The sequence below is a fragment of the Rhamphochromis longiceps genome, linkage group LG15 (genome assembly GCF_057381845.1).
Source record: "Rhamphochromis longiceps isolate RC_006_pf linkage group LG15, R_longiceps_female_GT1.1, whole genome shotgun sequence".
NCBI lineage: Eukaryota > Metazoa > Chordata > Actinopteri > Cichliformes > Cichlidae > Rhamphochromis > Rhamphochromis longiceps.
This window is the reverse complement of record NC_140571.1, coordinates 11,553,348-11,580,979: the sequence shown is the minus strand read 5'-3', so window position 1 is coordinate 11,580,979 and position 27,632 is coordinate 11,553,348. Positions and strand designations below refer to the sequence as shown.

General features: G+C 41.1%; 2 protein-coding genes across 4 annotated transcripts in view; both read left to right on the top strand.

Moving 5' to 3' along the window:
- sash1a (SAM and SH3 domain containing 1a) overlaps nucleotides 1–27,632 on the top strand; it is a 174,480-nt gene that overhangs the window by 21,115 nt on the left and 125,733 nt on the right. The gene's annotated exons all lie outside the window — the stretch shown is intronic.
- On the top strand, nucleotides 22,443–25,718 carry LOC146652173 (retrovirus-related Pol polyprotein from type-1 retrotransposable element R1). Its single transcript, XM_085383037.1, has one exon. The coding sequence runs from the start codon at nucleotides 22,772–22,774 to the stop codon at nucleotides 25,604–25,606; it is 2,835 nt and encodes a 944-aa protein (XP_085239163.1). The 5' UTR covers nucleotides 22,443–22,771; the 3' UTR covers nucleotides 25,607–25,718.

Genomic DNA, 27,632 nt, shown 5'->3' with positions numbered 1-27,632 from the left:
TGTAGCTGTTCGCGTATCGATTGACTCTAGCTTGCATCAGGTGCATTAATGCAAATGCATGCATGGAGCACCTGCACACGATGCCCATGCTGGATGAGGCGACAGCAGACGACCACCACTAGAAATCGAGATAGGGAAGAACAGATTGCATGCTTGTCTGACCCAACCTGTCTGTGTTTGTCTCTCACACACACAACAAAGGTGGGAGCTTTTTGAAATTAGATGCTGGGCTAGTGAAAAAACAGACAAGCATTTCCAGTCAAATTAATATGACAGCAGGGAAGCAGGGGAACAGCCTGACCTTATGAGAAAAGCTTGAGTGGTGTTGAGCCAGGGGGGGTTAAACGACAGCTCATTATGTAGGCGACCTCCCTGATTGTTGCAAAAATGTTGTCATTTTTATTTTTTTTTTAAGATATTTGTAATAATGTGATTTTACGCTCCAGTCACACAGGCCTAGAGATCAGTTGGCTACACCCTGGCAACCACTGCTTGCTGGGGGGGGGAAGAGTATTCCTGGACTGGTTGCTGTGAATAGATTACTTAAAAAGGCAGTCACACAGGGCTTAGACTCCCTTGTAACCACAGGTCACAGGGGAAAAATGTGTTTTTGCTGTTGCCTATTGTTTACAATAAAGACACCAATTTATCACTGGCTAAATACTCATCAAGAGTGGGCAAACTATAAAAAGGCCAAAGCAAACCAGAAACGGTATGCTTGCCTTTAAAGTAAAAATTAGTTAAATCTGGCTTATTTACTGCTTTTAAGTACTTAACTAGTGTTTGCAGATCTTCCATGCAAACCGCAGCCAAACGTTGCATATGCTAGCAACCAAACCACTGTACACCAATAAAAAAATTAAATAGATTCACAATAAATTCACTACAGGACAGCAAGCTAACCTCTTTACCCCATTTAAAAACTACAGAGTATTTTCATGCAACATTTGAATTATACAAAGTTGGTGTGTTTGTTTGTTCTGCAGGAAGTTTTACAATAAGAAATGCATAATCTACCAAAACACTTCATATACAGAGCGAATATTTGATTAAAAATGAAAACGCATCACTGAGCAAGTGCTTAACTTTAAGTATAACCTCTCTTCTTCCTCTCCTGTCTGGTCTTTCTTGTCTTTGTCCATCTCTGAGTGAACTTATCAGGCTCTTTTCTGATAAGAAATACAGCAGCTGTACCTTTTAGCTAGGAAAACACTGTGCAACAAACTGGACACAAACAGTTTGTGTGTTTGCTGGTGTTTTCTGACCAGGTTCCCTGGAGGTGGCCAACCACTTTCTAGGCCTGCATGAGTAACACAGAATCCTGTGATAGGGTCTATTTTTAGCCGAATCCCTTTCTTTTACTAAACTTATCCAAGTAGATCTGGTAAAACAAACCAAACATTGGTTTCACTTCACATGTGGAGTATGACAATGTGTTGCATAATCCAAAAGCATATATATTTTATAAACTAATCTCTGCAGTGTTCAGAAGACTGCCAAACGGAAAAAAAAATAAAGCTGCTATTTTTGCCATTACGTGCTATTTTGCTCAATAACGAGCAACTGCGCTTTCTGTTTATGTCAATTATTGAAATAGTGAAGACATTCTTTAGATGTCGTTAATATATTCACAGTAGAACTCCCTGCAAGGTTCCCCACTGCTCAACTTTTGCCTTCTGTATTGCAAACACCAGACATTCATAATAATACATTCAAATGACAGCAGCTCATACCACTTCTAAGTGACACGATCCTTATAAAACTGCAGGGATCTGTTATATTGCCTGTCAAAGTAAAAGTAGCTATTTTTTGTAATTGTCTGCACGCAAAAATAATGTGCACATTCATCTAAAGCTTATAATTATCACTCTCGTTTTAGCATTACAAGAAATACAAAAAAATGGTTAAAAGCATATGATTACAAAAAAGTAGTGACATGCTAAAACAAGAACCTGATTATTCTTTGAATGTTTCCAAAGTACTGAGATCTGAGTACTGAGATTTGTTTTTCTTGAACAAGTCCCTCACACTGATACTCATTTAGAGCTAATGATAGCCGTGGCACCAAAATGCTATTATCATTATCTTGCATGAATAGCTGGTCTCAGAACTCGTCATTACCCTCCTCTGTGAAAAGCTGCTAATGGTGCCTCTGTGATGGCAGCGGCCACACGGTCACGCACTGGCACCAAGCGCAGTATTTACCTGACGGTTGGGTGTAGAGCTCTGCTCACACACTTTATGCTCAGGCGCTGCAATTAAGTGAAGCTGCTAAAATAATTAATGAGGATTAAAGGATTAAGGAAGAAGCTGTCAATCTATTTTTTTCAGTCGTTTGTTGTGAAGATTTTACATCCCGAATTGATTTCTGTCTTCTGTTCTTTACCATGAACCGTCTGCTTTCTTGAATACACAGCCTTAATGTTTAGAAGACCCCACTTTCAGTAGACTAGGAAGAGCCTGTAAAGTCATGCAGTTCTGCTGTATGTACATCATTAGACACACACCATGACTAACTTTAGAGCATTTTTTTAAAAAATGCTAAATGGCATCTGGCCAATTCATAGCAGACTAGCTAATGTTCTATGAATCCTAGATGGAAAATACTGTTCAAAAGTTTTAAGCCATTCCTCATATCTTTGTATTCTGCTTCCATCAAGCCACACTTTCTTCTGCTTTTATTAAAGTGTTCTTGAGCAATAGTTCTCCAGGCTTTCTGAAGGTCTTTTAAAGCATTTATTTTGACACTTTGTTACTTATTTTCAGTCCAGTTCTTGTACCTGACCATTTTCAGAGGAATGTTCTGTTTTTGTTTTGTTTTAGGCCACTTAACAGTGACCAATGAATTATTCAGGCATAAAAAAGGCTAACAAAAGAGATGTACCAGTGCTGTCAACCAGTGACTTGCATATCTTGGCAAAAAAACATAAATTAATTAACCCTTTCATGCATAGTGGTCACTACAGTGGGCAGCTATTCAAAGGCTGTTTTCCTGATGATACACTTGCACATAAACCACTACACTGGACACTGATGGGTCACTCCATACCCTGCGCACCCACTGGTTGTTTAATGTTACTATAGATGTATAACTTGTTTCATTGTAATTATTGTTATTTAACCCTGTCATGCATGAATTATGACAACCTCAATCAGGATTTTTTTCTTAAGTGTTTTTTATTAATCTTGTCATGCCTAAAGATGAATAAAGATACTTATAAAATCCTGATCGAGGTTGTCATAGTTCATGCATGACAGGGTTAAAAAAAAAAAAAAAAAAGAAAAGGGGCGCTGTAAAATTAAAGGACAGGGGAAGTGGCAGACCTAAAAAAAAATGTGTGTGGGCCTAAAGGTGTTACACAGTACTGTACATACTGTAAAATAACTTTTATATGCTCTTGATATCTTATTGAGATCTTTAAAATGATTTGTATTTGCAGCATTAGTTTAATGCGCCAAATGTAAAAATAATTCTAAATGTTTCTGGGTGTTTACATTTTTGACAAATTTATTATTTTTCTATTTTCAGTGCATAGTATTTATTTTTTCTTATTCAAATCAAGTACCGTATTTCCCGGACTACAAAGCGCACCTGAATATTAGCCGCACAAGCTAAAATCAGGGGGAAATCCTGTTTTGTACATACATTAGCCGCACCTGACTAAAAGCCGCAGGTGTTTCAATGTTGACTTATCATATGTAAGAGAATATGCACAAAGGGAATTGTCAGGAAAGAGATGGCTGTTTGGAGACACACCCCTTTTATTAATATTTTGAAAAACAAGTTATGGGTACATATTTGCACATGTAGTACATAACAGTAACCTACAGCACACCAGAAAAATAGATTCGGACTACCTTTTAGGCTCAGGTGCAGTGACACGGTTTTAACAAGAAGAAAAGTCAGTCATTCACCATCTTTCTCTTCTTCCTGCGCTCTAAAACCACCAAAGTCCTCTTCTCCAATGTCGGAAACGAACAGGCTCAGGATGGCTTCGTCATCCACTCTCCGCTTCTCTCCTTCGTTGTCACTTTCAAAACCAAAGAAATCCTCGTTGTCAGTGTCAGAGTCGAACACCCTCAGAAGGGCCGTGGCGGTGTCCTCCTCTCCATCATGCAGCAGTCCAGCCCTTCAAAATCCGTTGGTGATCGTGGATGTTTTCGCACTTTTCCACGCTGTCAGAATCCACCGGTGGAGTTGAGCATAACTTGCTTTTCGCAAGTTTATCGCCGCTCGTCATCCACGCCTCCCGCTGAATGCGTAGCGCTACTTTGAAGTTTGTTTTTCGCGCTACTTCGTACGGCACTACGTTGCCTGGCGGACGGACATGTGACTAACATACCACTCTTGAACCCCGATCCTTCCGCCAGGCAACGTAGTGCCGTACAACAGCGGAACAAACAAAACAAATCGTCTTACGATATCACAAAAATCATGGAAAATCCATAGAAAAGCCGCACCTGACTAAAAGCCGCAGGGTTCAAAGCTTGTGCAAAAAGTAGCGGCTTATAGTCCGACAATTACGGTAATAAAATGTAATTGGGCAAATAATTGATCATGTAAATAAGTATTGGCTGGAGCCCCATTTGATTTAATTACATTTGACAATAACTTTTACATTTGATTAGTTGACGCAAGTCCTGCAGGTCATCTCTGGGGCGGGTCATGAGCTTGTGGTTTGAAAAGGTTAATTTATCCTCTTGAGGGTCACACAATAGCCATGAATATTTTTCTTAGCCAAGAATTGAGTAATGACTTTGATTAGTCAACTCAAGGGTGTGCTATTGGGTTATTGGTTGGGCTGTTTGTGCTATGACATGCCTCTGTTACACCCACACCTCTTCATAGATGAGCTTGAAAACAAAGTAGGAGCAATTCATGGGTTTTAGTAGGAGTTTATGCATAAGATGATGATGGTAGGAAGAGTTTGGTCCTTATTGAAATGACCCGGGTGATAAGCTCCATGAAGAGTAGGAAGCTGGCCTCAACAGGTATACTAACCATCTGCCAGTATTTGATGTCTTATTACCACTGAGCAAAGAGAATTTGGTTAATAGAGATGAGCCCAGTGGCGCAAATTAGCCCATAGCTTTCTTGGGGTTGATCATTCAGGGACTGTGTGTTTGCGCAGAGGTGGTCATTAACTTGGCAGGATTGAGTAGCCGTGGCAACAGAGGTGCTGCTGCTCCATTGTGAGGCTTGTTAATCAGATACAGTAAATAGCATTCATTTTGAGATGACAAGTAATGAGAGGGTGTTTACAGGGAGCGTGATGCTGTTATACTAATGCTCAGAAGGACTCAGACAAGAGCTGCCTTGCTACACAAGTTGGCAAAGGTTAAATAACCAGCGCTCTTGTTCTCACCAAACTTGGCTAAGCCACACAGCAGTTTTTAATAGGATACCTACGGTAAATATGGTGTAATTGTGGATAAGGAGATTTAAGGGTCTTGAGCAGAGACCCAACTTCAAACCCTTCAGTGCTTAACATGGTTATTATGTTAACTCAGGCCACGCTTTAGTTCTGTGGAGGTTTTGCAAGCATGCTTACTCAATAGCTGAGGGGGAAAAATTAAGTATTTTCAAAAGGCACTATAACCCAAGAAGGCGAATGTTTTGTGACATAACCATCAAACCATGACACACAAATTTGCATAATTCATGAAATTTATCCACTCTATCATTGCCGAGCTGTTTAATCTTCGGTCGCAGTGTGTAGTTCAAAGCTATTTTAAATTTCATCTGCGAAATTTTGAATGTGTTTTTAATATATCTAATCGCTGACTTTCTAGTTACTTGTGCTGAGGGCTAATCAGAAACATATTTGGAAGTCTAGACTCTGCTTTGCCACACACTGATTATTAGAAGCATATGCTGTGTAAATTGCATCTGGTGTGGGGGGTCTCTAATTTTGAGGACGCTCTTATAGTTTCTTAGTGAAGGTTCCCTGTGTTGCTACATAAACTGCTGTCTCTTGTGTTTAAACCACCAATATTGAAGGCAATTGTGACAATAACAGTCCTTTAAAACAAAAATAAACTGGTATTGGCCAGTTGCTCAGATTCTGATTATGGTGCAGTTATGTTTGCTTTGTTCAGAAATTTATTCTTTTCTGTCATCATGTCCAGTTTATGAGATGTGCAAAGGGAATTACAGACCGACCCTCCCCTAATTTGGGCTGTAACCCAGCAGAAAGCATGAGAAATGGATTGGGAGCTTGCAGAAGAAAATGTGCTCAGCTGCTGCCTTATGTATTGCACAGAGCTTTAATTAGTCTATTACAGCAGGGCAGTAGCAATGGGTTATATGATCCACTGCTATTAGAGCACTTAAAGTCAGCGTGTCTCCTGCTCATTTAACCCCGCTGAGCCATTAAGGCGGATGGTCTGCACGGACTCTTTATCAAATTGTCTCGTCTGAAATGAAATGCCAGAAAAACCCACGCAAACCGCAGTGGTTGAAATATCTCGTTACATGTTGTGCATGATGTGCTCCACGTGGTTTGTTTTCCATTGTTGCAATGGATATTTATGCCACTGTTTTGACTTTATTGACACGTGGCAGCCTGAACAGTGGCGCATACATTAGCCGTTGTACAACACCAAGCAATAAGTGAAACCACGGGCCTCATTGCTGCTACAGCCATCTGTCTAGTACAGAGTAAATCTGAGTGTGTGTGTTTTTTTTTTTTTGTTTTTTTTTTTTAAACCTACGTTACAGACTTGCAGTGTTGTAATTGGAAGTTCTCTTTGATCCAAGCAAGAGAAAATTGGCTTTGTTTGAATTCTTGCCTCCTTTGCTGAAAGTAAGGTTACAGTGAGAGTAAGAAGCAATTGCGTATCTGTTGGTGTGATAGTGTATTTCAATTATTTGTATCTACGGTGATACAATCAGCAAGTAGGGAGCTTATAGCTGTCACTCATACTTTGTATGCTAACCAACCAGCTTTGATGGTAATTACTTACTAGCGGCTCTGTTAGCCTTCGCTGCAGGAGAAGCTGACTGCTCGAGCTGTATTTTAAAACAGACTGCTCTCTGGCAAATTATGTTTGGTACGTCTAATCAGCAGAGAAATAAGGCCTAGGTTGCTGCAGTGACATGAGGGAAAGATGCTGAGGCTGAGGCAGGATACTGGCAAACATGCAAGGAATCGCTAAGCAGTCTGAGTAATTATTTCTAAATCAATATTTTGACAAGCAAAGCTCTGGAGTGCCAAATTCCAGCCCGTCAGATTTGAGCGAACTTATCCCTGTGGAATCTCCAGCGCTCAGTGCTGCTGTCGTGATTGATTCCCACATGATACCTTTCACATGATGGCCATCTGCAATGTTAACAGGGCGATCCCCATCGATCGGGGTCCTCAACGGAATATATTTGAGGCTCGCTGCAGACCAGGCTGCACTTTGTGTGATCTGAACGTTAGTGTGATCTAATATTACAGCCTTTAATTAAGCCCTGTTTTCGTTTAATTAAAATGTTTTTGTTAAAGTAATTATGTCATTGTTAACACTTTTGGTAAATTCATGCTCGGGTGGCTGGAATAAGCGCACATGGACCATATATAACCGCACACACACACTCGCGCATAAATTGTAAACAGAAGCAAGAAGGGCTTGACAGATGAGGCTATACATATTCATTAATGAGTCATTTAACTCCAGCCTTTGAACCAGCCTCTACTGGCTGTGCACCCAACTTGGTACTATATTAGCCTAGACAAATTCTTACACGGCCATTTATTTCTGCCTTGTTCTGCAAATTCCTCTTCAAAGGATAAATGTTTAACTGTAGCCTGGCTGCTGTATAACGAATTGTATTCTTTGAAAATGAATAAAAAGTGAATGTTAAGGTTTTATAGGCACAGAATCTTTTCACTGACTGTGACACTAATGAAGCAGGTAGGAAAACACAGCCTGCGCATTTTAGTTACATTTGTAAATTTGTACATTTAACATTTACAATAGGAAGAAAAGGATTGCCCATAACTGGGGGGTTATTTCAAAAGCTGGTGGAAAAGAAAAGACCGGACTTTTACAACATTTTGATTCTTGTGTTTATTAACCAACCCTATCTGACAACCTCAATATATACGCAACCGTGTGTGCGTGCATTATATATAGACACATGTTTACAGTTGTCACACATTTTCCCTATTTTCATTTTCCCTGTACATCGTCCAATCTCTATCCACCATTTTTTTTCCTACTTCTTAGTAGTGTGACACAAATTTCCTCACACCTATCAGTTCAGCCTCACACTTCCTGACAAACCACATTATCTCTGCACTGCTTCGTCCAGTGAACAACCCTACTCTCGGCCCCCTACATGCAGACACACAGAGTAACGTCTCTCAGATGAAGGCCAGCATATGGCAACATGGAATCTTTTAATAACACCTCTTGAGTACTTGTTCTGGGCCAGATCTGCTCTCAGAATGTCACGCTGTTGCTCTCACGATTCACAAAAAGATGTTCGTCCATTTAATGGAAAAGTCTTGAATCTAAAATGCTTCACTGACAGCTAAATAATTATAGCAGTGTATGATCAGCAATAGAAATTTACTGAGCTTTGCATTTGTCTAATGCTACAGTTATACGAAGTAAAATAGTGGTTGGAGACTGCAGCACAACCAAAATTATTGCAATCTGCAATGAACATGCAATCCTTTAAAACTGTTGCTTTGACAGGAACCATGTCTGTGACACCTCAGTCAGCTGCCGTCTTCAAAGCAACTTCAGTCCATCGAGACGATGATGAAACAACAATAAGATGAAGTCGGGTTGCCATCAGTTTTTGATCAAATGGGGTCAAGTTGGAACTTACATGCTATCTGTTTGTAATAATATGGCGTTTAACTGTGATAAATCACTGAAAGTCACAAATCTGCTGCCCTCCACTTCACTGCTATTCAAGAGTCCAACCAGACTCCAAAAATAGTGCTTTCACTGCAAAATGACATAAGCGCTCAGCAACCTTGCTTATATATAGGAAAACAACCAGAATACAACCAGTTGGCAGTTTGTTGCACATACCTGTGCGTTAAGATCTATGTTTCCTTTTGTTGAAGCAAGACAGATTATGCGATGGAGAAACAATAATACGTGACCGTGCTTCCACTAAATGACTACTCCAATTACTCATAGGTTATTGTTAATAAGTGGACATTTATGTTTAATTGAGTGCATTTTGTTTAAGATGAATTTCCTGGCTGTGGCTGGAAACGCCTCGTGTAGTCAGTGGATAAGCAATAACACAATGGGTCAAGTCTCTTTCAAGACAATGGTATCCAAATGACTGGGCATTTAATAACAAGTAACATGCTTTTTCAGTGTTCTTGAAATAGGTTTCAAAATCAAGATAAGCTTAAGATTTTAAGTAGGGTTATTCAAGTTAGTCAAAGAGACCAAGACACCTCCCACGTGGTATGTTGGCATCGCAAGTCAAAATACTCTTGCTTTGGCATCCATTCCATTATGGGAAAAGGTTTGTGGTAAAGTTAATGTGGCTATTTGCTAATGAGGCTAATTCCACAAGAAGGGCTGTGGCCAGATTTTGTACCAACAGACGGATGGGGGAGAGAAGCGATAGAGGAAAAAGATTAAAGCTTTACTGATAAATTCCAGAATAATGAAAAAGCAGCACCTCAGTTCCCATCCTCATTCTTCTTCCCTCCGTGCTCTTTGCATTAAGGATAACTAATGTCCCCGTTCCCGCTGTTTGCTTAAATTGTGTATTCTAGTTGTGTGTCATTTTTAGTTAACATGCAAAGCACATTGAACCAGGTGGCTGTGGGGCACAGAGCTGTGATTTCCCTCAGCAGGAGTCAGGTTTTAGAAAAGAGCTAACAATGAGCAAACGTCTTGAATGGAGAAGGATGTTTTTAAGTAAAGGCGGATAGGAGCTTTTCATCTAGCTGTATGCTATTTTTTTCTTCCTTTTTGCATTTAACTGGGGTTGAGGAGCCTGCCTTGAATTCCATCCGGGATAATAAAAACACGAGTCACCCACAGCTTTATAAGAAACCGGAGACTATTGCTGCCTGCAGTTATTATCACACGATATTTTGCTTCAGATTAATAACCATCGGGAGTTTTAAAAGTAGTGAGCTATACTGTGTAAATATGAATCAATGATTTTATCCAGTAGCAGCAGCAAAAATATATTGCTAGTTTTGGATAAAATAGCTGCTAAAGCATCCAATGCATTATCAATGCTTGGACACATGTATTCTTGACATATTGATAGCCGATAGCATATCCTGAACAGGGTTATTAGTAACCTAGGGGCTTTTTCCCCCCCCCCCCACCCGGTCCCACAAGATATCCTTCTCAGCTGACATCCTACGCGTGATTGGCTGAGTGGGCAGTTGGCATATTTTACTGGCTTTCCTTGTAGTCTTACTTGATTCCCTTTGGCTGTGTTAGGGGTGATGTACAGTTCACTTTCAACTTGCATCCTAGCTGCTGGGTCGGTGGTAAAGCTTGTGTGTTAGCAAAGAGAAATCTTCTTAACTCTAGATGGAGAAAAGTAGCTGGTGAGGAGAATTCAAGAATTCAGCCCAGCTTTTTGTAAATCGGTGAGGAGAGAAAATAATGTTGATCAATTTGATGACAATTAGAGGAGGCACAGTATAAATATCCTAAATATTGTTAAATTAAAATTAAAGAGTGAGAGAGGGAGATGAGGAAAGCACAGCGGACGGCTAGATGGATTGACCTTTTTGTCTCAGATACCCAATCCACCTATTTGACAGAGTTTCCAATACAAGTATTGGATGGTTGCATCCCTGAAGAAAATGTGTAACGTAATTATTCTCCAAATCAACGAGCCAACCCAAATCTGCTGCTGATGCTTTCTGTGCGTTGATTTTTAATCACTGGAGCGTGTATGCTTCTGTGTGTGTCTATGCATATTTGTAAATACGTCTGCATGTGTGGATTTCTGGGTGGGTGTACTCTGACATATGCCTGCAGGTTTGCACCACTCTGAGGGAGAAATGGAAGCTTTTCACAATGACACCCAATACTTGACACGTCCAACCGTGAATCTACAATCAATACAGCAGCACATATTAGACTTTAGTGCAGAGTTGTTCTTTTTCCCCCCACCCCTGTTCTCTGACTGTGATCGATTCGAAATTACAAACCCTGCCTAGGTCCTACAGTTGCATCTTGCTTTGAAGTTTTTCAAAGGATTAACATGAGCCAGCTAGCTGAGATTTCTGGCACACATTACAGTACATGTAGCCATGTATTTTCTGTCTTCCAATAATAGTCCAAGTCCAATTCGAGCAAAGATCCCAAATGTTAGTGGGAAATGAACAGTGCTGCAAGTCATGTTCACACACTGTCTCCATGCATACAAGGTGGTGTAGTATATGTCAGTGTAGCAACACTATTCACCACCCTCTAAAGTCCATTTATCATTTTCCAGTCAGCATAGACACCTCTAGACAATAGATACTTAAGCGTTTAGACATGTTCCATATTTAAATCAAGCAGCTACTAGGTTTAAGTGATTTTTATGAATGTGTGTCCCCCTGTCACCGATGCTCTCTGACCTTTCCTCCTGACCTTGTACTGTCTAGTCACCACCTGGCTCCAGGGGAAATGTGGTGTGACACAGGACGCACACAGTCTGCCTCACACGTACCTGACAAAGATTAATGGCACCTCAGATATTCATCATTATTCTCCCTAACAGCAGTCGGATATGGCCCTGGGCCAGATCTCTGCCATCAAAACCCACCGTTGTAAAATATTTCTTTTCACTGCTCAGCTGAAACCTGGCCAAAGCCGCGTAGTACTTTACAGCTTCCTAAACATTTTTTAAATGCAGGATTACACAAATGAAGATTCACCAGGGTGCCAAAAATATGCCATTGCTACCAGAGTAAACAACCGTTTCTTTGACTGTTAAGTGGCCTTTTACAATCCCTTGCTGTCTGTACGTCCTGCGAGCAAGCAGTAGGCCTCCAACCTCTTGTTATCCATCCTAATTGTCTGGAAACGAGAGTCGATGAAGCTCATACAAAGGACTGCTGGAGGGAGAGGTGGTGGTGCTTGGATGGCGTGGGGGGTGGGCGGGCTATTGTTGCTGTCGGATAGATAGAGAGGTAATCATATGGGGAATGGAGGGTGGAGGTTGCTCTATCTGCCTGCTGCCTCTCCTCATAGGAACATCTGCCTCTCAGACTGCAACAGATGCAGAGGCACACAGGGAACGATGGCGGGCGATGGTGCTGCTGGGAGCTGATGCATCCTGCCAGGTTGTTGCGGGGAGATTCAGCACCAGTGTGGTTTTTAAGTATATTAGTTGTCTCTGTTGGCACTTCATAGCTGATCATTTTTAATCGGTCATCATTCACGAAGCAAGGAAAAGGCAGCAGCCAGCAATGTTCAAAACCATACGTTGTGCAAAGTTCTAATGCATGAGCTAAAATGGTAATGCTGTTAAAACACACAATAGATTAAATCAGTAACTGAGAAGAAAAAGTTGCTAATTAAGGAAAGGCTAACCGCAAAGCAGGTAAGAATGCAGAAAATCACACCTACCTATTAGAGAGTGCTGGGTGTGCACTTTTGGCATCATTCTGTGCATTGCCAACCAGATTTCTGTAAATTGTCTCAAATAGGCTGAGATTTGTTATTTGTCAAAAAGCGCCTTCCATTATACATGGTACATTTAAATAGGATTCCAATTATTTGATGCCACGTTACCTCAGATTGGCCTCTGAATGGCTCCACACACCATCTGGTGTGTAGGCTAGAATCGTTCGCACTGTATGGTCCTAAAATACACTTACAATACACACAAGCTCACGCTCATCCGCTCGCTCAGTCGTTCACTCGCCCGGACTAGTGCCTATCTGTGATGCGGTAGCACACCTCGACTGATAGCCTGCTGTTAAATCTCAATGAGCCAATTTTCTTCTTCCAATGAGATTCACCCAATTACAGTTCTGCGTATTGGTATACCACAGGACAGCTGCTACTGCTGCTGCTGGGAAATGGATTGTGGTTTGGTAAAGATTGGCTTCAGCTCCTGCTAGATTTGTTTTAATCACATGTTTGATTAAATAACCGTAGCTCAAAGTTAGCTGTGAACATTAAAGGAAAGAGACACAGATTTTACTCTAAACCAAACTTCTTTTTTTCTTCCTGCAGAATCTCTGTCTCCTCTTTGTTTCTCTGGAGTTCTGCATTGTCAGTAATTTGGGGACATGCTTGATCTCAGGAGGGCTCACAGGCTCAGGCAGAAAGAATTTGACTTTAGTGTCAGAGGTGTCTCAGATGTTTCAGGAAAGCAGCTCCCCAAAGACCTCAATATAAATACACATATCGCAGGTATGTGAGCCACACTTGTTCAGCAAGGGGTTACAAACATGACTCTGTGACATTAATTCAGCAAAGATTTGGTTTAGAGGACCGAGCGGTGCCTTACAGATGCAATCTATCCGACCTTGTCATTTCTACTTCAGTGAAGAAAAGGGCAGTTTTTTTCCCAGTGAGCCTGAGGCCAGCTATTTTTAAAACTTATGTGGAGGAATCAGCTACTGTTTTGGATCCCAGGCAGATTCTTACTTATTAGGTTAAATCCATGACTTTGCTTTTTACTCTACTTTTCTTTTAAATCCCACTTTAGTTTTTTTTTATTTTTATCATTACTTCCATCTGTTTCACGTGAAGGTCTTGTAAGGATGTAAGGTCTTATCTGTTACCAGAGGTCTGGTGTGGACAGTGATGTGCCAGCAGACCACCGAGCCTGTAGCCGTGCTTATCAGCCTGTACTGGTGGCACCGGCCTGGACCGCTCTTTATCTCTTATCTCTAACACAGGATGTAGAGCAACACGGATCCTGGCTCAGCAGCAGCTAAGCAGGATATCAGGGGGGCTGCTTGCTAGCTGGCTTATTGTCGAAAAGATATCAGAGAGATTATTAACTCTCACATTTGATGATTGTGTGTCTGTGCGTATGCGCGCGTTTTGAAAGAAATTTTATGCAGTGTCTAACCTGATATTTGTATGAAAGGTGATTATAGTTATTTTTTTCAGCGTGCAGGTTTTTGGCATTGTGTCTGTTCATTTTCAAAATGACAAAGTCCAAAATTATGCAGTATTCATGTAACACTGTTCATGTTACACTAAGATGCTGAGATCACTATCTAAAAAGGTAATCGGCACTCAGATAACACATCCTCTACAGATTTTTAAGAATTATATCAACTTTACAAAGCCAGTGTTTGCTTCATGGTTGCTGGTTTGTATTGGATTACACAAGTTTTGCCAAAAATACTGTTTACCTACCTCCATGTAGCACAGGGTGGTGCTCCTAACTACACAAAATCTCTAGCACTTTTTCTGTTGTGGACTTATAACAGAGAACTTCTTCCTACGACCTCTGGGTGTATTCATGTCTACAATAAAGTAAAATCAATGTTAAGTAGAACAATTTGAGTCCATGTTACAAGCAGTTCAGATATCAATACTAACATTTCTTCCTCTCCTCATTCCTGTTTGCATTAATGGTAACAGCAGGGTGAAAAGAATTGAATTAATGCTGATATGCTGCTTATGAGTCACATATAGTATTACCATATTTATGTATGTTAATTAATTCACATACTCTTTGAATCATCGCATGCTTTGAGTTTCATTTTTGACGTTCTCTAACTTAGGGCAGCTTTACAGGGCGACCTTCTCATTTCGCTCACAGGCTTTGCCGATGCTGACCACAAAGTGTTTGTTATGACAAGCATGATTAACATGTCACTGAGTGAAGACTCTTGCCAGGCATTTAAACTGATTCAGGGGAAAGCCAGGATGCCAGGGGGTAGAAAGAAGCCCCTGGATGAGTCTCACTGAACTCTGTTAAATCAAATGTTACACATTTTAAATACCAGGCTTCTTCTGTATTTAGCATGAAAGATATCTGTGACGTGCATATTTTCTCTAATATCATGTATTTTATTTAGGTTTTAAAAATGCCAAATTGAAAATGAAATCGGGGTGTGGGTATTTTCCCTGTGTGCTAATAAATGGGTGTGCTTAAGTGCTCAATAACTAAAGTAACAGATCATTTAAATTATTGATGAGTGACTTGGAGTAAAGACCCTGGGGGCAAACTGCCCTGCCAGTTGACCTTTCTGCTGTGAACTTTGATCCATTCTGCACACGACTCATTACAGAACCTGCTACAATTCTTGACCTTTTGCAAGATGCATGGGAAGTTCCAAATGTCAGTACCAACCTTCGGCAACGTTGCCTACAGGCTGTGAGATTTTTATGAACAAAAAAGGCCAGAAGTCTTATTTGCGCTTTATAACAAGAGAAAAGCTGATTAACTACTATATTATACAATGAGGAATATGCAGTAAACCCCTTACTGTCCATTTTGCCTAGCAGCAGTGACTGATTGAATGGATGTCATGGCAAATGCCACAGCGCTGCTTTACATAGCGGGGTGACGATGGCTTACACCATGAGGAACAAAGCATCTTTAATAGTCAGCTATAACCCATCATTCTTTCAGGTTCAACATAAACAGAGTCACTCCTCCACTCATTTACAGTGTATATCACCCTCATGACTGAACACATTAAATCAATAACAGGTACATTCATTCTCGGGATTCACTGGTTTCCATTTCTCAGAAAGAAAAAGCCTCGTCCAACATTTTATTGAAGCAGTATATTTCAAACCTGGGCAGAAGAGCCTGTTATTAGCTAGTTAATGTGTTTAATGCTGTTGCTTTACAGCCTTTCAGCTCGACAGGCTAATGGCATGTCCCGGCTTAACCTTGATCTTTAGGGTGCCTGCATGCTGAATCATTGCGTGCAACAAAGGATATTTTTAGGCAGACTAGGACAACCAGGTTCAAATCAGTTGTTACCAATCAGAGTGTGTGTTCTCCTACTCTAACATAATTATGATCAAACGCATCCGCGACCACCCATCGCACAGTTCCTGATACGGGATTAAATTTAGCACATACCTTAGGGTGGAAACATCTCTGTGAGCCCTGCTGAGACCCACAAAAACAATATTGCTGATCCTCCAGACCTCCCACTCCCACACAATGCACCACTAAGCTGCAGAAAGTGTTGGGTATAACTGCAGCACTTTTTGCTGTGGGATAGATTAGTGCATGCACAATTAAAATGGGTCATTCCACCAGCCACTGCCAGTAAGGTATTTTTATTGTTGGGAGTATCCCATTGGATTAGCCCCATGTTACGTCCTGCCTGCTGCATTTTTTTTTCCCCACAAAAAAGAAAGGGGGGGAAGAGGGGGGCAGAAGTTAGTAGGGAACAAATGTCACCCTTTAATAGTACAGCATTTACTTGGCTAATCATAGAAGAAGGAAAAAAAGAGCAGTTTTAGGGATTTCGTATCAAGAATAGACAGTTTTGTGTATACTCCACACCTGTGCACGTCTGCAACCATCTGTGTGTTAATTTGGGTTTTGGGGAGGAGTCAATATGGCTAATCCCTGTAAAAGCCACATTTTTGCCTCCTCTGTTTTCAGAGTGCCCTAACCTGTGGCTTATCATCACCTCAGAAGCTTAAAGCTCTCAGAGCTCCGTCAAGGGATGTGAAAAGATAGCTGGAGGGAGCGCAGGCCCGAATCAAGTTGCTGCACAAATCATCTGTTGCTGGAGGGCTGCGGCTGTCAGTGGCACCCTGTCAGATGGCTGGAGCGAGGGAATGAGAAAGTGTAACACTGCTAGAAGAGTTGAGGTCGGCAGCTGCCCTTTCCTTAATATGATCATTTGAATTCAAAGCTGTCACTGATCTGATTGCTGGCATGCTTCGAATTTATATTCCATGACCGCTAGGCTTTACGAGGAGTTGTGAATGGAACACAGAGGTGGCATACATACACACTCATTTCCTGGCTTAGTCGCCCATGTGTAGCGTGCTGGTTTGCATTGATTTATTGTCTTTTTAGTTCAGACTTGACAACTTAGTGCTGAAAATTAAAATGCAGAAAAGAGTTTGTTACAGCAATGCTTCACACTATGACGTCGTTTTCTGGTAGCAGAGTAAAAATAGGGCAGGAACTTAGGATAAATCAGTGGTTGCAATACATTTTTTTTTTTCACGTTTGATGACAGGATAGTGAGTAGATGCCCCGACCAACTGGTAATCCAATGATTTAGGGTGTTTCACACCTTCAATAACAAGGTATGGGTCACCTGGTGGGAGGCAACCTCTCACCAAACAATTGCAGTCTGCCTTGGACTGACTAAACCCTGTGAATGTTTGCACATAATTTCCAGCATGCTGCATTCAGTCATTCAGGCAACTGACTGTGTCATCACAGACATGATTACCATCTTTTTCCTTTTTTTCCCTTTAAAGTAACCATCATGATTGGAAGTTTATTGCACGAGGTTCATTGCAGGTTTGGCAGTGCTGCAGTTGCCCACCATTGTCTTTGTGTGACTGCAGCATTAAGTGCATTAATGCATCAATTAATTCAGCAACAGTTATAAAATATAACTGTGGTACTTGCATCATTAAAATGTGATTGGTCTATGAGATTGGTGGCATGTCCTTGAAAAGCCCCATGCGCTATAATAAAATAAAGACAAACATTCATCTGGTGTTTGTGTCTGCATAGTTCCCTACCTGTGCAAGTGAAGCATTATGGGAAATCCACAAGCTGCATGCTTGTGAACAGTCCTCACCAAGCACTAGCACCTAGCCTGTGTGCTAAATGCAAAGGTCAATTTTAACTATGTACAAGGTTAGCTTGAACCGGAAAGGGAATCACTGTGAAAAGTTTGGTTTTAGTCCATCATAAAAAAAACATTCTTGCTACCGGATATCCTCTATCATTTTCTGTAGCTGGAGAAAAATGAAAGACCAATAGCAGCCCGAACATGGACAAAAGTAGTCTACATTAGCAGCGGTTTCAAGTGGTCTCTACAACATGCATGCATCTGCAAAGTTTGGTGTGGCACCAAGATATTACCACTGATATATGATGCAGGATCTGGTTCTTATTGGGTCCTCTTTCACACCAAGAAGGCTTTCTGCACCTCCTAAAGGGTTATCTTTCATGGCATCATGTTCAGAACTGTTCACTCTCAGTATTTGTTAAACAGACAGGAAAGCGGTGTCAAGCCTGAAGCCTCACTGACCACATATGTGTTTGTGTGTCTGACTGCAGTCCTTTCCAATCGAAGCATCTTTCATACCTCCCTTCTCTAAACCAAAGAGCATATTTGGGTGAATTTATGTGTTGGTGTAAGATGAGATACAAATCCCATTACATTCCTAATCAGAGAAGGATGCTGAGTTGGCAAAATTCAGACAACTGTGAGCAGAAGTGTGTTGATGCTTCTAACCCTGAGATGTCTGGAATCCACAGACTTTCTCCCCTGCTTCTACAGATTTATCAAAGTCCTCCTGTGTAATTTCTATACTAAATTACAGAACAGAAACTAATATCACAAAGCATGAAGATCAGCACTTTTTCTTTGGCCTGTATGCCATTCCTTTTTTGACGAAGTGTCTTGATGTGATTTCTCATCCAGTCTAGTGTCAGAGTATAGTAAAATGAAGCCATCTCAGTTATTATTTAAATGAATAAAATATAACAGCACAGCAAAGTCAGTATTCTAGTTTTTCATAAATGAAAAATACATTACAAACCCCCACACTGAATACAAGAACTCTATCAAGAGGGAAATTAGTGTCACAGTGTACTGATTATTCTTTTATTTTGGTTCTTTTTGGCTAGAAAACTGAGGGATTGCTAGTTATCGCCATGTCTATATTTTGCAGCTCCATATAATGAACATAGCCATAAGCAGAGTTAAATCTGTGAAGTGTTGAGATCCAGTGTGGAATGTACAGAGTCAGTCAGAGGGGCCTATTGGTCTGGAAGGCTGCTGACAGACAGATTGATGTAGTGCTCACTCCTTTGAGAGATGATGAATGACTTTCTGTGGTGCTTAGAGTTGCCAACTCCCCTCCAGCGGGAGAAATGTTGGCCCTAGAGACTGGAATATAGATTCTGGTGGCAAAAGCGGAAGAGTGGTGGTGCCAAACAAGCTGACGTTCAAGATGGTTTAGGTTGCGCATGGAGCACGATGAGGTTTATAACCCTCACTTTAATTTAACCCTGGAAAATCCTCTGATGGAATTAAAGGCAGTTCCCTTTTTTTAATGTGTGTTTGTGCATACTGTGTCTCAACAATCTGAGGTCACTGAAAACATTTTCATCTTTTTGTTTAGAGAAACTGCCAAATTATTGCAGGAGGCAGCTGAAATTAAGGTCAAGCACTAAATAAATAAAATAATTTCAAACTAAATGTATTAACACACAGATCCACAAGGTTATAATTTTCATGACTGCCATTAGCTGTCTAAACATTATTATTGTTGAAGTAATGTAATTTTTGAAATACTCAGTCACTTGATTCACCTTTCCCGTCCATTCTGATGCTCAGCTTGAACTTCAGTAGGCTGTCTGGACCATGTCTATAAGCCTAACTACATGGAGTTGCTACATTGTAATTGGCTGACTAGATACTCACATTAACAAGAAGCTTAACACGTGTAGCTACTAAAATGCAATGTATTTGCCTTCATCACAGTGCTTTCATTCATGTGATAGATTACAAACTCAGACTGAAGTCTTCTGGGTTCACGTGTAGGTGAAAGTTGTCTGGATGTGCGTTTCTCTGGGTGGCAAACGAATGTTTGTATTTAAAATTCAAAGAAAAACAAGGGGGAAAAAATAACACGCAGTAGTTTTACTTATCAGCTGCTGACAGCATGCCTTGTCTCTACTTGTCAGCGGTCCCACTCAGTCACGACGGTGCTAATTCAACCCTGCTGCATTTCCTATATATTTTTGATAACTGCAGTTATCCATGGAGTGCTTTTATTATGCAAACATCGCACACAAGCAGCTGGAGAGCAGATTTTAATTCAGAGGGCCTCGTCTCAGCCAAATGCCGAGGAACCCTGTGATGTTAGGCTGATTAACAGCGTACATTGGCGTGTTCTTGCTGTTGGCTTTGTAGGTCAGGCAAATTAAATCTGAGCTTTTTCACTTAGATATTGTAGTGCCTGCACACAGTTTTAACAGCAGGTCGCATGTCACCAGTAAAGTGCCTGTCAAGAAACCCTGACAGGACTTCGTTATGCGAATATGGCTGTTTCATACTGTTATAAATGACAATATAGGGAATTACTGTCAGCTTGGCTTTTTAGAGTCCACTCTGCTCTTGCTAGAAGATAAAGCACCTTTATTGAAATTTCAAATAGCTGTCATGCTAATTTGTGCATTTTGCTTGTGGCAATTTTTTTTTCTCTTTTTTTTTTTTTTTTTTTTTTTTTTTTAGAGAGAGTTTCTTGTACCGTCTGCAAACCTCTTTGGCCTCCTCTTTAGTTGGCATTGCTTAAGGCCTGTCTCTGCCTGCTGTAAAACCAGCGCATTAGGCCCTCTGTCATCGAGGAGATGGATGGACAGTGGCTTCTCAGCTGGCGCGTAGATAGCATTGCAGTTTCACGGGCGACTCTTTCAACAGGGGAGACATGCCAGCAGCAGGGAGGATGGATGGAGAGGTTGGATGTTGGGGGAGAGTGTGGATTAATGAGGGGCGTCTGGTGACGGATGGGGCAACATCAGTAGATGGCTGTTTCAATTTCAGCCTCCCACTCTACTTCCTGCCTATATTATTCATCGGGCCGAAGTACAGAAACTCCTTCGCTGCTAAACTTAAAGCAGTTATTGCTTTTTTTCCCCCCTTCCTTTTTTTCTTCTCAAGTCTTTTATTCCCATTTGGCCGATCAACTTTTCAACAGTAAAGCCATGCATTGTCATATATGTAAAATTTCCCTATAATTTTCATCTTGAAAGTGCTTGTTTTTTTGTTGTTGTTTTTTTCAATGTCAGTAGGAAGAAATTTAAGCAGACATATGAGCCTCACACTCAAGTTAACAAGTCCCATGATGCTGGGTCATAAATTGTGTCCACCATTCCCTCCAGGTCCCCCTCCTTGCCCTCTCTCCTTATTCATCCTATCCAACCTCCCCAGTGGGACCATTATAATGAGTATGTTAGTATGTGTTTGTATTCTCTGAAGTTGGGGGGGCTTTTAGAGGAGAAGCCATGAGCAGCAGAACGGGGGGGGGGGAGGGGAAAAGGCTTTAGATGAAAGATGAGAGGAGGAACTGAGCTATGAGGAGAAAGGGAATCAGAGGAGAAGTGGGGGAGGGGGGAGGGACACAAGGACTACATTAACTATTTATGGGTATGCTCCGATGGCTAATGGGAATTACATCTGTTTTAATTATTGATGCCCTAACCGTCTGTCTTTAGAATCATCTCCTCTGGGGATTGAACTGCCTGACAGATTCTATTGTTGTTGTTTACGTATGATATGGAGGCATATGTAGATTGCGTTCCACTAATAATATTTAAGATTAATATGGCGGATGTAGCAGGTGGTGGTGCAGACGTAGCTCCGACTTTCAAACGGTCACGATTAAAACCAGAGATATATAAAACAACTGATGGAAGGGTATTTGTAGAGGATGAACTACTTAATTTCCTTGCTGTAAAAATCAAAACTTTAAGTCAGGATGAAATTGTGTTGTTGGCCACGAACACATTTGAATCCGAGGGGATTGAAGCCTCCAAGAAAGTTTTGTTTGAGCTCTGCCCCACTACCTCACAGCGGTGCGTTGGATATAAAGGACAGCATAAAGACGCCAACAATATTAAACTCTGTCTTAAAGTGCTGAATGAGTGTGGGGAGAATATCCCAAGATTTGTCTCTCATCACCTGGACGATTTGCCGCCTGTTACATACTCCAGCATGGATGTGTGTTGTCTACTACGGCGAATGGACCAGCTGTGTGCTGAGGTGGGTGCTTTAAAACATGTAGTTAAACTACAGGCGGATGTCTGCGAGCAAGTTATGACCAATGCTGTGGAGGTCGACCAACGTGTGACTGTTCTTGAGTGTCAGCCTGAGGTACCGGCTGAGCCTGTTATGCTGAATGCTCAGGGGTCGGGGACCGCTTCCCACTTTCCCCTGGGGAAACACGCAGAGGAGCGGTGGGGGAATCGAAGTAAAGGCGGCCCGCGCGGAAGGCAGGGAGCCGGAGCTTTGGCTGCTTCAAGGACTGGGACAACAAGCACAGTGTCAGCGTTTTGTCCGGAGATGTTGCTATGTGGTCAAGATCGGGCTCCGACGACAGCCCGAGGCCGTAATATGGAAACTACAGCAACAACGGAGGATCCCGTTGAGACAGTGCTTTCTACATGCTCTCCACAATGGAGTAAAGTTGTGAAAAATGGCAAGCCTCGTCTCAAGCTGGAGAAGGTTAATTCAGGTTCAGGAATGCATGCTGCTACCACTGGACACAATAAGAGGCCTGGACCTGTATCGATTATCGGCACTGGAGCTGTGAGTACAATCAGAACTGTGAAAACTAAATTGGTGAGCGTGTTTGCCACTAAATTTGCCCTGGATGTAGATGCAGAAACTCTTGCTCTGTATTTGAGAGAGAAACTTAAAAGAGATGTGACCTGTCAAAAAATTGCTAGTAAACGTAGCAGGTTCAGCTCTTTCAAGGTTACTGCTGAATGTAATGATGTGGGTGAAATGTACAATCCTGAACTCTGGCCTGAAGGGGCTCTGGTCCGGCGTTTTTATGAACCTCGTAAGCCCGGTACGGTGGTGCCAAGCTCAGTGGATCCAGCAGGGGAGATAACTGCGCCTTTTGGTACCAACGTATCAACATGAAGATGTCTATTCGGGTATTATCTTACAACTGTCGTGGTCTACGTTTGGGACAGAGTGCAGGGGACAAAGCTCGACGGATTGTTGTGGACAGTCTGCTTGCAGAATGTGACATTTTATGCTTGCAGGAGACATGGTTGTCCAAACAGGACCTGGGAAAACTTAACTGTCTAAATGCAAGTTTTTTGGGAGTGGGGGAATCAACAACTGATCTCAGCACAGCTATAGTCAGAGGCAGAATACCTGGAGGGGTTGCTGTGCTTTGGGACAAAAAAATAGACCCTGTGATAAAGCCCATTAGACTGGATGTAGACTGGTGTATTGGTATACAATATACACAGAACAATAGTAGTTTTATCATTCTTAATATTTATACTCCCTATGAATCTTGTCAAAATGAGCAAGAATACCTCAGTAGGCTGGCTTTTATTAATGCATTTATTCAAGACAATGATACTTACAGCATATATGTTTTGGGTGATTTTAATGCTGATCTCACAGACAGCAGTTCTCAGTTTGCTGACCACTTAACTCATTTTTGTCAAGTTAATAATCTTATCTTGTCTACCAAAGTGTTACTGCCTGCAGATAGCTATACATACATAAGTGAAGCCTGGTATAGTACATCATGGCTGGACCACTGTATCTGTACAGCTGATGGACATGCAGCTTTAGCAAACATGACTATTAGGTATGAGGTAACTGTGTCAGATCATATACCTTTTGGTTTTACTGTGAATGTGGAACAAATGCCAGCAACAACTGGAAACAATATTGCTAATATTGCTACCAGTGTAAAATTAGACTGGTCAGCTTGTAGTGAAGATGATTTCTTAGCTTATCATAGTAATACCGATATACATCTGAACAACATTTCTTTGCCGAAAGAAGCTATTTTGTGCAAGGATGTCAACTGTAAGAATGCTGTGCATAAACATTTACTCTGCTCCATGTATGATGATATAGTGACTGCTCTGCATGAAAGTGGTACACTGCTTGATAAACAATATAAGCATAAGAAACCTAACATCAGACCTGGCTGGAAAGAACATGTATCCATGTACCATGATGAAGCTCGCATAGCTTATAAATGTTGGGCCATGGCTGGAAGACCTAAACAAGGCCCAGAATTTGAACAGAAAAAATGTGCGAATGCCAGATATAAGTACGCTGTTCGCTTTATAACTAAAAATGAGCAAATGCTGAGAGCAGATTCTTTGGCCAGGAAAATGTTGTGTAATAATATGGCAGATTTTTGGAAAGAGGTGAAAGCTCTTAATAACTGTAAACCATCTCTACCATCAACTGTTGAAGGTGTTTCTGGGGCAGATAACATTGCAGCATTATGGAGACAGCATTACAGTGCGTTGTTTAACTGTATAAAAAGTGATCCATATGAGGACAATCTTGACATGAGTAATGACACAATAAGTGTAAGGACACATGAAGTATATGAAGCCATTCATAGGTTGTCTGATAATAAATCCTCTGGTTTGGATCACATCACTGCAGAACATTTAAAACATGCTAGTTTAAGGCTAGCTCCTCTTTTAGCACTCTGTTTCACTGGGTTTATGATTCATGGCATATTACCAGACTCAATGCTGTGTGTTTTACTGGTACCAGTTATGAAAGACAAAGCTGCAAAAGTGAGCTGTTTGGATAATTACAGGCCGATTGCACTAGCCAGTATTTTATCTAAGGTGTTAGAAAGAATCCTGTTTGATAGAGTTAGTGTGTTCATCTCTTCTCTGGATAATCAGTTTGGCTTTAAACCAAAGCACGGCACTGACATGTGCATATATGCACTCAAGGAAATAGTCAGGTTGTATAGGGCTAAAAATTCATCTGTCCTCATGTGTTTCATTGATGCCTCTAAGGCTTTTGATCGAGTGAACCACAGAAAACTTTTTGATAAATTGAAGACACGGGGAGTTCCTCAATACATCGTGAGGATTCTCTCTTACTGGTACGCTCATCAGAACATGCAGGTTAAATGGGGAAGCAGTATTTCTGCCCCCTTTGGTGTCAGCAATGGTGTCAGACAGGGTGGGATTTTGTCTCCAATTTTATTTAATTTATATGTCGATGATTTGTCCATACAGCTGAGAGCCTGTAACACTGGGTGTATATTAGGTGAAGCACTGATAAATCATCTTATGTATGCAGATGACCTGGTTGTTTTTAGTCCAAGCAGTGCTGGGTTACAGGATCTTCTTAATGTCTGTACTGAATATGGTGTGCAATATGACATTGAGTACAATGCTGCTAAAAGTGCTGTTTTGATATGTAGAACCAAGCAGGATAAACAGCTAAATTTCCCTTTGTTTAAACTGGCACAAAAAACTCTTGAAGTTCATAAAAAGGTGAAATACCTCGGTCACTTTATTACTGAGCAAATGAATGATGATGATGACATATACAGACAACGATGTAAGCTCTATGTGCAGGCAAATACTATTGCACGCAAATTCAGCTTTTGTTCACTTCCAGTTAAAGTGGCTTTGTTTAAAGCGTATTGCACACCGCTATATACTGCCCCCTTGTGGTCATCCTACAAACAATGTAGCATGCAGAAGCTGCATGTTGCATATAATGATGCGATGAGAATCCTTTGCAGGATACCTAGAAGTGGTAGTGCCAGTCAGATGTTTGTAGCTGTGGGTGTCTGGACTTTTAAAGCACTTTTAAGAAAGTTAATGTTCAGTTTTAGAGAACGACTGGATGGTTCGAGTAACAGTATAATTTTAGCACTTACAGATCCGACAGTGAGTGGTTCCCGTTACTCATCCAGTCTCAGAAAGCACTGGTTAAAGTGTTTGTGTATTTATTGATTTATTTTAAGTAATTGTGTTTTATGTATATTATGGTTTTATATTTTTACAAATGCTTTATATACTTATTTATATACATATATATATTTAATGGTATACCTTGTGTTGTGTGTGTGTGTGTGGGGGGGGGGGAGTTGTGTGTGTGTGTGTGTGTGTTTCTTGTCTTGTTTTTATGGACATGTAGTCTGCCAATAAAGATTGAATTGAATTGAATTTGGTTGCGAGTAATGGTCCCTAAATTAATTTTTTTTTCTGTTCCTTCCTTTCATTTTAACAACTTAATTCAATTATGGTTTTGCGTGGGGACTTGAAATAAGACATAGAAACTCAATCGCCTTTTCTACAATTGATGCCTTTTTGTGTGTCCTGCCTGAGGCTTGTGTAGGAAGCAAACTCATAATGATAATCTAATCGTGGTTTTCACAGGCAAAGTATGAGCATTGGCAGGTATTATAAGCTGGAAATAGCGCAATGTCTAGAAGGACAGGTCTTTGGAAATCGAACCGGTCCACCTGCATGTCTACGTTAAAGGCCTTCTTTTTAAGGAATCTCTTATCTTTCAAGGGGAACAGATTTAATGTTTGCTCAAACTTGGCCACCTTGAGTTTCTGCGTTTTTCTCTTGCCAGTTATCTCTCGAGTTTTGCTCTGCTTAGATTGGTTGCCAACTGGCCCTTAGTCAGCTCTGCTGTGAGAAGGTATTGGTGTAGCAGATGGCACTGGTAAAGCCTGAGGTGTCTTCAGAAAACAGAGGTCCTGGCTTTGCTGCAAGTTAGACGAAGATTATTTTCACTCAAGATGAACTGTTTGGGTTTGCGTATGTGTATTTGCTTCGTATTTCTGTGTTAGGGGTCTCACTCCTGCTACAAACACTACTCCATAATGTCACTGTATTTATAGAGAAGTGAACTTTCTCTGTGCTCGTCTAAGAACTGCTACTGAAAGACACAGAGTAGTCTCAAGCAGTTATCAGCACCTGCCTCATGCTAGCCATTGTTAACATCACCACCGCACCAAGTATTAATTACTTCTCACTGCTAGGCTTGTCTGACTTGGACAATATCGTAAGAGACCCAAAATACACCAAATTTTATATAAAACTTTATTGTTCCAGGGTGTCCTGAGCTGTCCAGTCATGTCCATGTTCAGATGTGATGATGCATGGTAGCACTTTCTTATTGCCAAAGATGCTGAATTACAGTCTGGCCTTTTGTGGATGACTCCGCTGATTAATGGGCCCTATTAAAACCCGTCTGCTCGACGTGCTTGGTGGGGGGAGGCGGCAGAGACGAGTATCGGGGATGGGAAAGGGCCCATCCTCCCTCTAATGGATGGTCTCAGAAATGGTCCTTACCACATGTGTCATACAGCATCAGAAGATGTATTGATGTGCTAAAGCGGAGGGCTGCTAGAACTGTTACAGCTGGTTGCATCAAGCAAGAAAGCATATCAAACACAAAAAAGGCTCGAATGCAGAAATTCCTTTGCTCTTAAGTGCAAAAAGGATAATGGCAGACACAGAGTGACAGTTGTTCAACTCAGCAAGTCAATATAGTGAAATATGCTAATCAACCAACTGACAATTACTAATAGGGTGACGAGAGGATCTAAATAAATCGTAGTGGTCCAGTACCTCGCGCTGAGGTGTTATCTTACTAACGGTGCAGTATCATCCTCATTAGAGCGTGTCCCATGGTTAATTATTGATCAGCTATGCAGAGATAAGTCACTCACCGAAGGCCACATGCTGGGTTTTGAGGCTCAACACTTCTCCCTGCTGGGCAGCGATGCACACGCGTGCGTGCACACATGCGTTTAAAAACTGTTAATCACGGTTTACTCTCACACCCATCTGTCTCAGTCCCAGTGTTAATGTACGTTTAATATGTTTACTAAGCACCCCTCACTTTTTAGTTTAATAGAATGCTGAACTCTGGAGACCATGTGGCTTATTAATGCACTAACGGCAATTAGGGTCAGACATGTTTGAAGAAGAAAAATGGCATGAAGCTTTTCTTAATTAAATG